Source organism: Marmota flaviventris, chromosome 14, assembly GCF_047511675.1.
Source record: "Marmota flaviventris isolate mMarFla1 chromosome 14, mMarFla1.hap1, whole genome shotgun sequence".
Classification (NCBI taxonomy): Eukaryota; Metazoa; Chordata; class Mammalia; order Rodentia; family Sciuridae; genus Marmota; species Marmota flaviventris.
The window spans coordinates 44,585,254-44,598,026 of NC_092511.1; the positions used below are offsets into that span (position 1 = coordinate 44,585,254).

The 12,773-nt window shown below is 40.8% G+C and overlaps 1 protein-coding gene across 1 annotated transcript in view; it reads left to right on the forward strand.

Moving 5' to 3' along the window:
• Window positions 1–12,773, forward strand: part of Eml6 (EMAP like 6) — a 254,447-nt gene that overhangs the window by 207,166 nt on the left and 34,508 nt on the right. The window contains exons 26-27 of the mRNA XM_027934520.2: window positions 6,243–6,444; window positions 6,544–6,670. Of these exons, the coding sequence (XP_027790321.2) occupies window positions 6,243–6,444; window positions 6,544–6,670 (329 nt within the window). The remainder of the gene's footprint in view (window positions 1–6,242; window positions 6,445–6,543; window positions 6,671–12,773) is intronic.

Genomic DNA, 12,773 nt, shown 5'->3' on the forward strand with positions numbered 1-12,773 from the left:
AAACCCACAGTCTACATTCTACATTAAAAGTAAATTGTGGAATTAATTTTAAAAAGTCTCAACTTTACACTTTGAGGGACTATTTAAAGAAGAACTAAATGAAGGAAATAATAAAGATTACAGCAGAAACAAATAAAGCTTGGCCTGATGGCACACAGTTGTAATCCCAGTTCCTCAGAGGCAGTGCCAGGAAGACCACAAGTTCAAGGCCAGCCTGGGAAATTTAGACTCTTTCTCAGGGGGGAAAAAAAAGATTGGGGAGACATGGTGCTATATAGTTCAGTGGTAAAGTATGCAAGTCCCTGGATTCAATCCCAGTACTTCCAAAAAAGGAAAGAAATGAAATGGAGATTATAAAGATCAATAAAACAAAGACTTTGTTCTTTTATTTTTAAATATTTATTTTTTAGTCGTGGTTGGACACAGTACCTTTATTTATTTATTTTTATGTGGTGCTGAGGATTGGATCCAGGGCCTTGCACGTACTAGGCGAGTGCTCTACCACTGAGCCACAACCCAGCCCCAAGAGTTTATTCTTTTAAAAGATAAAATTGACAAACCTTTAACTAAACTAACCAAGAAAAAAAGGGGGCTTAAACACAACTATAAGTGAAAGAAGAGATATTATATGATACTATAGCAATATAAAGGATCATAAGTCTACTATAAACATATGCCAACAAATTTGGATAACCTAGAATAAATTGATAAATTTCTAGAAACATACAACCTACCAAGTCTAAATGATGAAGAAGTAGAAAATCTGAACAGACCAATAATGAGTAAGGAGACTGAATCAATAATCAAAATCTTCCTTAAAAAGTCCAGAATCAGGAGCTGGGGTTGTAGCTCAGTGGTGAAGCACTTGCCTGGCATGTGTGGGACACTGGGTTCAAATCTCAGTACCACATACAAATAAATAAATAAAACAAAAGTATTGTGTCTATCTGCAACTAAAAATACATTTTAAAAGTCGAGAATCAGATGGCTTCGTGGGTGAATTATACCAGATACTTAAAAAGAATTACTGTTGAAACTTTTCATTCTTTCAAGGAAAAAAAGATGAGGGAACATTTCTAAACTCATTTTATGGAGCTGGCATTATCCTCATACCAAAGCTAGATAATGACACTATAAGAAAAGACAATTATAGGCCAGTTATACCTGGTGAACATAGGTGCAAAAATTTTCAACAAAATGCTAGCAAACCAAATTTAATATTAAAAGGTTTATATACCGTGAACCAGTGCAATTTATCCCCGGAATTCAAGGATGGTTGAATGTATGCAAATCAACAAATGTGATATGCCACATTAAAGAACGAAGAATAAACATGTATGATCGTCTCCATATATATGAAAAAAGCATTTGACAAAATTCCGCATCCTTTTATGATTAAACACTCTCAACAAATTAAGAGCAATGTTCCTCAACATAAAAAAATGCCATAAATGATAAGCCCACAGCTAACATAATACTCCATGGTGAAAAGCTGAAAGCTTTTCCTCTAAGTTCAAGAATGAGGCAAGGAATCCCACTCTTACCACTTCTGTTCAGTACAGTTCTCAGTGAAAGAGTGCTTAACTCTCATCCTGCTGTTTGCAAGAACATAAGTAAGAAATAAAACTAAAGGATGCTATGCTAAGTGAAATAAACTAGACACAAGTACCAATGCTTATATGATCTCTCTTATATGTGGAATCTCACAAAGCTGAACTCATAGACACAGAATGGTGGTTGCCAGGAATGGGGTAAATGTTGGTGAAGGGGTACAGACTTTTAGTTAAGATGAATAAGTTCTGAGAATCTAATTAAATCATGGTGGCGATAGTTAATAATGCTGTATTATTTACATGAAATATGCTGAGAGTTGATCTTATCATATACAAACACAGAATGGTAACAGTATACGGTACTGGATGTGTTAATTAACTTCATAGTGGTATCCGTTCCATAATTTGATACATGTATCAAATCACCACACTGTACACCTTGAATATATATAATTTTTGTCAATTATATTTTGATAAAACTGGAAAAAAGTGAATTATCAGGATACTCTTAATTGCATGTCAACATTTGTTTCATGGCATCTTTAAGTATAATTTATGTAGTTGAAATGCACAGATTTTGAAGTTTCTGTTAGGCGAGCTTTGAAAGCTCATACACATATATGACCCAAACTCTGATGAAGATGTAGAGTATTGTCCTCACCCCAGGATACTTCCTGAAGCTCCTCCCTCATCAGTTCCCACCCGCTACTTCACCCTCAGGTAAAACAGCTGTTTCAGTTGTTCACCAACAGATTAATTTGACATGTTGTAGAATTTCTTGTTAACATGATCAAATAGGTACTGTTTTGCATCTGGCTTCTTCCACTCAGATAATGTTTGAGATTTATCTACATTGTATGTAATGTCTGTTCATTGTTATAACTGAGTGAAAAGTCCATTGTCTAACAGAGTTATATATAACAGGGTTTGTTTATATGCATTGATGGGCACATACTTTTCCAGTTTGGGATTGTGATAAAGCTGCTATGAACATTTTTGGATGAATGTTTGTGGATCCTAAGTAAATACTTAGGATTGGAGTTTCTGGATCATAGGGGAAAATATATGTTTAGCTTTTAAGAAACTGCCAGACCTTTTAGCAAAGTGGCTGCATCATTTTACATTCCTACCAAAAATGTAAGAATTCTGGTTGCCAGCATTTGGATTGGCACTTACAATTTAGCGGTTCTGAGTGATAGATGGTGCTATGGATTATGTTTTTAATGTACATTTCTGTGATAACTAATGATTCAGAACACTTTCATCTGTTGGCTATTTGTGAAGTGTCTCTGCAAATCTTTTGCCCATGATTTTAAGCTAAATTGCTTCTTGTATATTGAGTTCTACTGTATAATACTGGAAGAAACAGTTTCATAGTTATTTTTCTTCAAAGAGTTTGAAAACCGGTGGCCAATATGAATTCCTCTGGTGGTGTCACCTTTGTTCCTTCTCTATTTTTATCTGATTTTTTCAGCTCACTTTCCTTTTCCAATATGCGGCTTCATACTAATGAGTATTTCTACCTGTGTGTCATTCCTCCAAGTTTCCTGGGTCTTTTGAACAAAGTTCACTTTCTGTTCTCAAGTGACTGTGTCCTTCCTTCAAATTTCTATGTTGAAACCCTCATTCCAGTGTGGTTGTATATAGAGATAGGATCTTTACAGAAGTAATTAAAATTAGATGAGTTCTAAAGGTCAGGCCCTGACCTGACAGAATGAGTGTCCTTTTAAAAAGAGACACCAGAGTGTACTCTCTTTGCAAATGTTTGTGAACAGACACTGAGGAAAGCCCAGTGAGCTCACAGGTGGGAAAGATCTATCCGAAGTCAGGAAGAGAGCCTGAGAACATTCCTATACCATACCATTTCTGCAGTCTGCCACTGAGTTCCATGTTACCAAGTCTTGATGGTACCTGTGAGATCTTATTACCACCACACAAGTCAAAAATTCAAGCTCCATTTATTATATGCTGAGACCTTGGGTCTTCCTCTTGACCCTGTCCCCCATTCTCCCTTCCCTTTAATTACTAGGCATCTCTTCCAGGCATTTTTCTTTTTATGGCAAACATATATCCTTATTAATATTTGGGTTTATAGTTTAAAGCCTACCCACTTAGGTCATTGGTTCCCTGACAGTCATCTTGTCCCCAGAATCCAAGCCAAAGCCTATACCCTTTGCCAGCACCCACCCGTTTTGCCCATACCTTAAACCACTTTCTAGAAAATCAAATTCTTTTTTTTTAAGTTGTTGATGAACCTTTATTTTTATTTATTTGTATGTGGTGCTGAGAATCGAACCCAGTGCCTCATGCATGCCAGGCAAGCGTGCTACACTGAGCCACAACCCAGCCCCTAGAAAATCAAATTCTTTGACACCATCTTTTTAGCTAACCAATTGCTTCTCATAGCCTCATTTCCCTTTCAAACCTAAGTCTTTCCACTGGAGAGAGGCTAAAAGACCACCACACAGCTTACACTTGTACAAATCCTCCATGCTCTCAAGTCTGCAAGTTTCCTTCTCAGAACATCAACATTTTATAGCTAGAGAAACTATATGAAGTCTTGTGGTTATGGGGAGAGAGTTATCAGATTCTCAGGAACTTCTTACCTAAAAATGGATAAGAACCAGTGCTCTTGTACACCCCAGCAGGGGGTTGCACACCTGTAATCCCAGCAGTTTAGGAGGCTGAGGGAAGGGGTTTGCAAGTTTAAGTCCAGCTTCAGCAACTAATTGAGACCCTGTCTCAAGATTTTAAAAAGGACTGGGGATGTGGCTCAGTGGTTAAGCACCCCTGGGTTCAATCTTCAATAGTACAAAATAATAATAATAATAATGGTAATAGTAATAGTAATACAACATTGCTCTGGAGACATAGTCCAGATTCTCGTGACTCATTTTTCACTCATGAGTCACTGAGAGAAGAGAATTCTGGAGAAGGAGTCCAGAAATGCAGTTTGGCATGGTGGCCCATGGAGGCAGCTCGTCTGGCTATGCCAGTCTTCAAAAGTCCCTCCATGTGCCCTAATAGGAACCACCCAGCATCCCTTGCCAACCTCTTCCTCCTGAGACAGCAGGACCTTCTAGTAACTGTGATTCCCTTTATTGTTCCATGGATCACTGATCTTGTTTCCTATTACGAGAATTTTGAATCGCCCTCTGCAGAAAGGATCTCAGCTTTGTTAAACAGTTTCAGTGGCCCATAATATTGTCCTCTTTCTCTGTCCTGCGTCTTCTCTCTAAAGCATGACTATAGTCACCTTAACATCTGTTTAAATTCTCCCATCCTGTCCACAAACCCTGTGTCCCCTCTAATAAAGGTGCAGGGAGGCATTTCTCAGGTTCTTTCACTTTCTCCTCTTGTAGAGAAACCAACTTGGGGTAGATATGCATGGGTGGGTTTGTGCTTCCAGCAGGAAGGCCAGCAGGACACATGGCTATAGCCACTGTGACTATCCTGTACCTGGATCTTACATGATCACACGGGGTTCCCCTGGGAATTCTGCCTTTATTCTGCCTGTGTGCTAGCAAACGAAGGATTGTGGAGAGCTCTTGGAGCTGCTGCCTGCCTGTTTGCTTCACTGATCTTTCTAGAGTCACTACTCTGCTGTGGAGCAGGCAACTCCACTAAACTGTCAGGGAGGGTCAACCAGAGACAGCTCTTGACCAAGAGTACTTCAAAGTCACCAACGCTCCAGCACCTGTTTCCTGCCCTGTGTCTGCGCTGGTTTTAGGTTTTCTACTGGGCCTTCCAGAGCCCTGTGGAAGCCTCTTGTCAGTTATTTACTAAAGTTTTCATCTGGGACACCCATGGCCGTCTCATGACCTCCGAGAGTTCATGTGGCTTCGCTCATTGCAAAAGGTATTCCCTGGAAGCCGCTGAGAAGATGGAAAACTCTACCTCTTTAAATGGCTCCCTCTGGAGATGTTTTTGCCAGGCTGTGTCTCATGAGCCTAAAATGGAAGCTCCTCCTGGTGCCAGCTTCGGTTTCCCAGCACTTGTCAGGGCTGCCCTGGGGGGAGCTGCTGACCGCATTCCACCCTCTGCCCCTTGCCACCTGAGGTCAACGTGGTGGCCTGGGCACCCCACTCCAGGTGCTTCCAGTAATTACTACTAAATTGGGTCTTATTCAACTTTGTGGGTTGAGCAGGAACTTGCTTTGCTCTTAAATCCGTGTTTTGAGTGTTTCTAGTGTTAGAAATGGTTTCCAGTGGCCACAGTACAAACCGCTGCTGTGTTTGTTTTAAATCTTGAGATTTCTTGCTTTTCTGTCATTTCTGGGTCTGTGGTACAAAAGCCACTGTAGGGATGGCGGGGAAGACACTTTTGATCTCAGATGTCAGCCAGACTCTCAATCAGAAGTTTATACTTGGAGACCCGTGGAGATGGCACATTTGATATGTGACAGAAACAGGCTTTTTATACAGCTATAGGCTCCTAGAAACATTCATTGCCTCAAAAGGTATTTATTGAGAACCTGTTATGAGCCAGGAACTAAGAGACCTAGTCCCTGTCCTTATGGATCATGTGTTCTGTTGACATGTAGGGAAGTTTCTCTTTGGGATGAACTGCTTCATCATATCCAGTAGAGTCCACCTAGAAAACAAAATGGAAGAAATAGCCCATAAAATAAAAAAACAATAACAAGCCCACCTGGCTGGGATAGGTTTCAATGTCTGGCTTTATATACAGGGGCAGCACGCAAGGTTCAAGAAGTACGTGGGGCACAGTGCCCACGTCACCAACGTGAGATGGCTGCACAATGACTCTGTGCTGCTCACAGTGGGCGGTGCCGACACAGCCTTGATGATCTGGACCAGGGAGTTCGTGGGGACCCAGGAGAGCAAGCTGGTGGACAGCGAGGAGTCTGACACGGATGCGGAGGAGGATGGAGGTGAGTCCCAAATAGCCACACGCCACCGCACCTCCCTCTATGGCCCCTCCTGAGCCACTGCAAACCAACTCACTCCCCAATTTCTCTGTGTCGTTTGAGGCTATGACAGTGATGTTGCTAGAGAGAAGGCCATTGACTACACCACCAAGATCTATGCTGTGAGCATCAGAGAAATGGAGGGCACCAAACCACACCAGCAGATGAAAGAAGTGTCCATGGAAGAAAGGTATGGTGTCGCAAGGTTTGTCTGTGTTTGTTGTGCCTGACAAGAGACTTATTTAAACCAGAATGCATTTGTCCTCAAAAGCTGGTACTTAAGCAAGTCTTTTATAATCTGTAGACTTAACTTATATAGGGTTCAAGCTGGGGAAATTGCCCAGTGTCCTCACGATTTGTCCTCAGGACATGGCACTAGATAGGACTTTCTGCCTAGTAATAACTATTAATAAATATAATGTCACCTCTGATCACTCTTTGTAGAAGTTGATTATGGGTACGACTTGAACAGAAATGAAATTTTGTTGGACTAGACTCCTCTAGCTTTGCTGGGTCTGGAGAAGATGCCAGGATAGCCCAGAAGCTGTCCCGAATGCAATAGTTGACAGGAACATATGCTGATTAGTGAGATAGGAGTGAAATCGGGCTTTTCTCATTCAACAATATTTGTGGAGTTGTGAAAAATCATCTTCCATTCTGACTAGAGTCTTGCCATACCTAGTCACTTGGTAGAGATCTCTTACTGTGTCTTCCCTTACCCAGAATTGTTCCGGGAGGTCAGTAATTCCACATCTAACTCTTTTGATTTAGTTGCCTTGAATGCTGTATGTAAAAGAAGGTTTCTAGTAGCATGTGATTCCTTTTGATGAGTGATTTTAAGTATAGATAAACTTCCAACATTGTAGAATTCTAAAAAGCAAAACTCATAATTATGTAATTGACCACATTTGTACTTTGGATGATAATGAGTAAAGATTCTCATACATAAAGTGAATTTCATGGATCTCAAAAGTACTTTAAGAATTCTCTGTGGCACTTCACCTTGTGGTGGGCTTGGTGTTCACAGCTACGTTAGTCTTGTGATGTGTAAGTCATGAAATCAAGTAATTTGCACTTGATAGGACTTTCTGCCTAGTAATAACTATTAATAAATATAATGTCACCTCTTATATTAGGTGGGAGTTTAGATGAAAAGAAAGAAAATGTGACTCCCAACCTTCTGCTTCAGTTCAATGCCAGATGATAAAATAAGCTTGATAAGTGGTGGGTGTGCTTCTGGCAAGAAGATGGTATCTGATGCAGAAAAGCACTAATTTTTCCCTAGCATCCTCATTAAATGTTGCTATGATGGCTCAGAGTTCTCTTTTAATTAAAAACACAGATTTTTTTTTGCAATGGTCTGTAAAGTATAGAAGTGTTGTTTATTTTGTTTGTAACTTGGTTTTAAAGTGGCCACAAAGACAGGAGGACTTAGTTCTAAGAATTAAGAAAAAAAAATGAACCATATGCACATAAGTACATGAGTAGGCCTCCCACTTAACTAATCCACTCTAAAAAAAAACAAAAACCATTTGGTCTAAGTTAAAATTCTTTTTGGGGGAAAAAATTATCCGTCCTTTCCAACTGCACATTCCATTGTGAAGTGCGTTGACTTGGCCATTATTCCAAGGTTGTTTCTGGCTGATGTCTACAAAATGTGATGGTGTCTCATGCTGATATTTAGACCAGTGTAAAATATAGTCAGCTAACCAAAGTCTTAATTCCCAAATAATACAGCTGATTTCAAACTTAATCCACAGCTCATCTGAATCTCTCCTTGTCATATGTCTCTTAAGACTGGGCTACAGAAGTGTCACACTGTCCAATTTTGTATAGGGTGGGAGGTGTAAGGGTAGAGAGAACCTTGAGGCTTTTTCCATTTTAAAATTCAGAATTTTGAAGTTCCCTTACTTCATCATGCAGTTGCAAATTTGTGATACATTAGCACACACTGAATTCACTTATTTTTAACAAAAGAAAAAAAATACTTCATACTATTATGAGATATAGGAGTAGGCCTTTCAGTGCTTTACTGGCACTTTTAAAAATAATTCACACTAGAATGCAGCGAAGAAAACAATTTTAAGATAAGTATAGGGTCCGGAGGAATAATCAAGTGTTTTCTATAGAGAGCAACTTCCTTGATAACTTAAAAAGCCTTGACAGCATCAGTTTGCAGAAGGGGCTGTAACCAGAGAGACAATGCCAGCTGCACAGCATGCTGGGAGCACAGCGTGCCCACGCCAGCCAGGGCAGCAGTAGATGATACCTGACTTAGAAGCCTCCATGCAGGCAAAGCAGAGCCAAGGACAAGCCGTCTCTACCCACCCCCGTCAGTCATTTTTGGGGAGCCTGAACCTCAGAAATCAGGTTGTAGGCAGCTTCTGAACCAGTGCCAGTAAAAAGGTACATTTAGGCATTTGTGAGAAAGCAGGGTGAGTGATGAAAGGTGGGTTCTTTTTTTTTTTTTTTTTTTTTTTGGTTCTGGGGCTCAAACCCAGAGCCTGGTGCATGCTAGGCAAGCACTCTAGCACTGAGTTACATCCCCAACCCTGGGTGGTACTCTTGACCATAAATGACATAGAACTCTTTAGTGCTCAGCTAGGTAGAAAACAGGTTGCAGGGACTCAGGGTTCCTAAGAATTAGGGGCAGTGACAGAAAAATGCTGAGTGCCTTAGACATCAGGAGCATGGAGCCAAGCAGCACCCAGTTCCTCCCTGGGAATATTCAGGACTGTCAACCAACAGCTCCTGAAGCTGCTCCCTTTAACTATTCAAGCCCTGCTGATTTGAGAGGCGCAGGCTCTCCTTGACTTTCCCTTCATTGTCCCCTTCCTGGTGCACGATGCCAGCAGATACCTGGGCGCATTTCCTAATCACTTAGGCTGAAACATACACCCATGAGACTAATGAGTGACAAGCACTCAAAGATGGAGATGTGCACTTGAAACAATTGTTCCATGCAGGGACCTATTTTGTCTCTTATTAATGTTCCAGGCAATTCTGTCTCTAATTAAATCTCTTTCCACCTCTAAAAGCAGTTGGAAACCTTGAGATGAATAGAACATCTGTCATACTGAGAAGAAAAAAATGCCTTGAAGACAGCTGCACATTATGCATCAATCATTTTCTAACCAACCAAATGCCTAGTGCCTAAATTGTAAGATAGTCATGGGCTGTTTCTAATTAGATTCAGTTATCGGATTTAAAAATAGCTATGAGACTTTAGATCATACTTTTCTGTGCAGTTTCTAATACATTGTAAGTTCTTATTCTTCAGAAATCATATGATCTTCAGTTCCAGTCTTTTGAGAAATGAGAAAGTTGAGAACAAAGTTGTAATTGCTCTCATAATAATACTGAGTGGTTCCTGCCAAATGTGGAATATCTTACAGGTGTTTATCCACCCACTTCAACTTTGCTCCAGCACCTTGCTTTCTTCCTTGACTTAGACTTGTTTAGCCAGTCCCCAACCTTGGGTAAACCTGTTGTTCAACTGCCACGTGCAGCACGTGGCTGAGAAGTCCTGAAGTCTTTTCCATTCTTGGGAATCCATGCTTTTGCCTGTCATCTGAACACTCAGGGCTGCCCCACACTGCTCTCCTTCATCCCCAGCTGACTCAGATCTAATTCTGGCCTACAGGAATCTTTCCAAACCTTCTCTGCCTCTCAGGTTCCCTACTCCAACATGGCATATCCCTTACTCTCAACTTTTGACCTCGGATCCTCCTTTGCCATGTTTTCTCATAAGGCCATGGCTGTTTTGTCCATCTGCAAACTTGAATTATTTAATAGATATTTAAAATGTCAGGAAATTCCTTTTGGGAAAAAAAGAAGGGGGGAAGCATAGTTTTTCTCAGAAATTTAAGGAATAAAATGCTTACTGTTAGGCAGGCATGGTGGCGCATATCTGTAATCCCAGCTGCTTGGGAGGCTGATGCAGGAGGATCACTAGTTCAAAGCCAGCCTCAGCAACTTAGTGAGGCCCTAAGCAACTCAGTGAGACCCTGCCTCTAAATAAAATACAAAAAAGGGCTGGGGATGGGGCTCAGTGGTTAAGTGTCCCTGAGTTCAACCCCTGGTCCCCACCCCTGCCACCCAACAAAAACACTTACTGTTATCACAGCACAAAGGACTGTACTCAAATTCTGTATTCTGACTTTGTTTCTTCTCCCAATCTAATTCGATGACAAAATCCCTAATGTTTGCTCAGTACCAAAGTACTAGAGTTACCTATAAAACTAAGATGTTTCTTTCACCACTTTATCAAAGCCACATCTAGATTATGTGTTGCTTTTGATTGATAAGATAGGGCTCTTCAAGAGAGTCACCCAACCCAAACTGGCCATTTTTTGGCTCACACATCTAAAACTTTAGGGACAGAGCAACTTCTGGTGTCTCTCGATATGAGGACTCAAATCCTGTTGCTGGGATTGTGCTCTTGCTCCATATCTCAACTCTACTCCCTCTGGATTATTGAAATTCTTCAAGTAGCAAAATGGCGACAGTACCTAGACTTTCTAGTCTGAGTCAAAACCAGCAGGAAAGAACTACCTCTGATTCACAATCTACATAAATGTCCTGTCATGCTCAGGTGGATCCCATGATAACTGTTGAGCCAATCTCTATGACCCAGAATAAAAGAGACTTTGAAACTGAGTATATAATCACATGCCAACCATAGACTAGCAATGTAATCACCTTCACCAGAACCAAATGCATTGCAAATGCAGTTACCACCACCCTAAGAGAGACATCCCAAATAAGTTACTGCATCCAGCCCTATACTAGTATCTCTAGGTGCTGTGAAGTCCTCTCATCCAGGTCCAGATAAAACTCCTCACTGTCCTGTTGCTAATGATGTTAACTATCTTAAATATACCAAGTACACCATGGTGAAGAGAAGACAGAATTGAGATTTTTTTTTAAACTATGAACAAGGAAGAATAAGACATAATATGCAGTGGTCACTGTTCTATGGCCATATTATCTTCAACTGGACAGGACAGTCGAACATTCCTGCCCTGGCCATGAGCATGCTTTGCACAATGGAGAGTTATATGAATGTTGGAAGATGCTGACAGGATGTAAAGGTTTTGTTCATAGACATACAGCCTTGAAAACCTGAAGTAGGAGGTGACTCTTTTAAAAAAGCACGGCTTCTCAATTCTCCCAAATTCCCACTGGGATGTAAATGATGCTTGTGCTTCATCATTTGCATAGGAAAATATATACCTTCCCACCTCTCCTGGGCTCCTCCCTAAACTTTGAGAGACTGGCACCGGGTTTGGCTGTTCCCCAGATACAGGTGACCAGTGCACACAGGCTGCCAGGTGGGGAGGGGCAGGTTAACTTTCAAAGACATTTCCCAGGAGACGCACGTTTCAGGTCAGTCTAAATTCCACTTTTATCATCTAATTCTCTGGCCTAACATTGGGTGTTTCATAGTATCAACCTAGGAGAAAAATATCTTTTATGTCTCAGGTAACTACTTAATTCCTAAAGCGAAGGTCAGTTAAAACATCTGCCACTCTACTCTCATATTTTGGTGGTAAACTAAACACCAGTTAATCAATTGCTATTGGCAAATATTCCTCTTTTTTTTTTTTAGGCTCAACTTATTTTAATTAGTGGTTATCACTGTGTCACATTTATAATTGTCACTGTCTGGTCTTCAGCAGACTTTCCTTTGGGTTGGTGTAGATGTCTTCTTCATAGTACCACCGTGAAACTCTGAAATTGTCCTTGTTTTTTGACAATAGGTTCTACTCCCAAATTTGGTTTCCCCTTTCCCAGGAATGGCATCTGGGCTCTATGAGTAGTGTTTTTCCCCAGGACTACTAGAGATAGCTTGAATTGTTACAGACACCCCAGGCAAGGTGGCACACACCTGTAATCCCAGCTACTTAGGACACTGAGGTAGGAGGATTGCAAGTTTGAGGCCAGCCTAGGCAACTTAGCAAGACCCTATCTCAAAATAGAAAGTAAACAAGGCTGGGGATGTAGCTCAGAGGTGGAGTATCTGTGGGTTCCATCCCTGATACTACTGGGGAAAAAAACTGTAGACGCAAAATAGAAAATAGTTTTTTTTAAAAAAAGATGCTGAGGTTATATGATATTTTAATTTTTTCCCCCTCATATTAGCCAGGTTTCTGTTGCTGTTACCTGAGATAACCAACTCTAAAGAAAAAAAAAATGTCTATTTTGCTGGGGAGGGCATGGTAGAACAAAGCTGCTCACCTCATGGCTGGGGTAGAGAGACCAAGGTTCCATCCATCCAGTTTAAGGACACA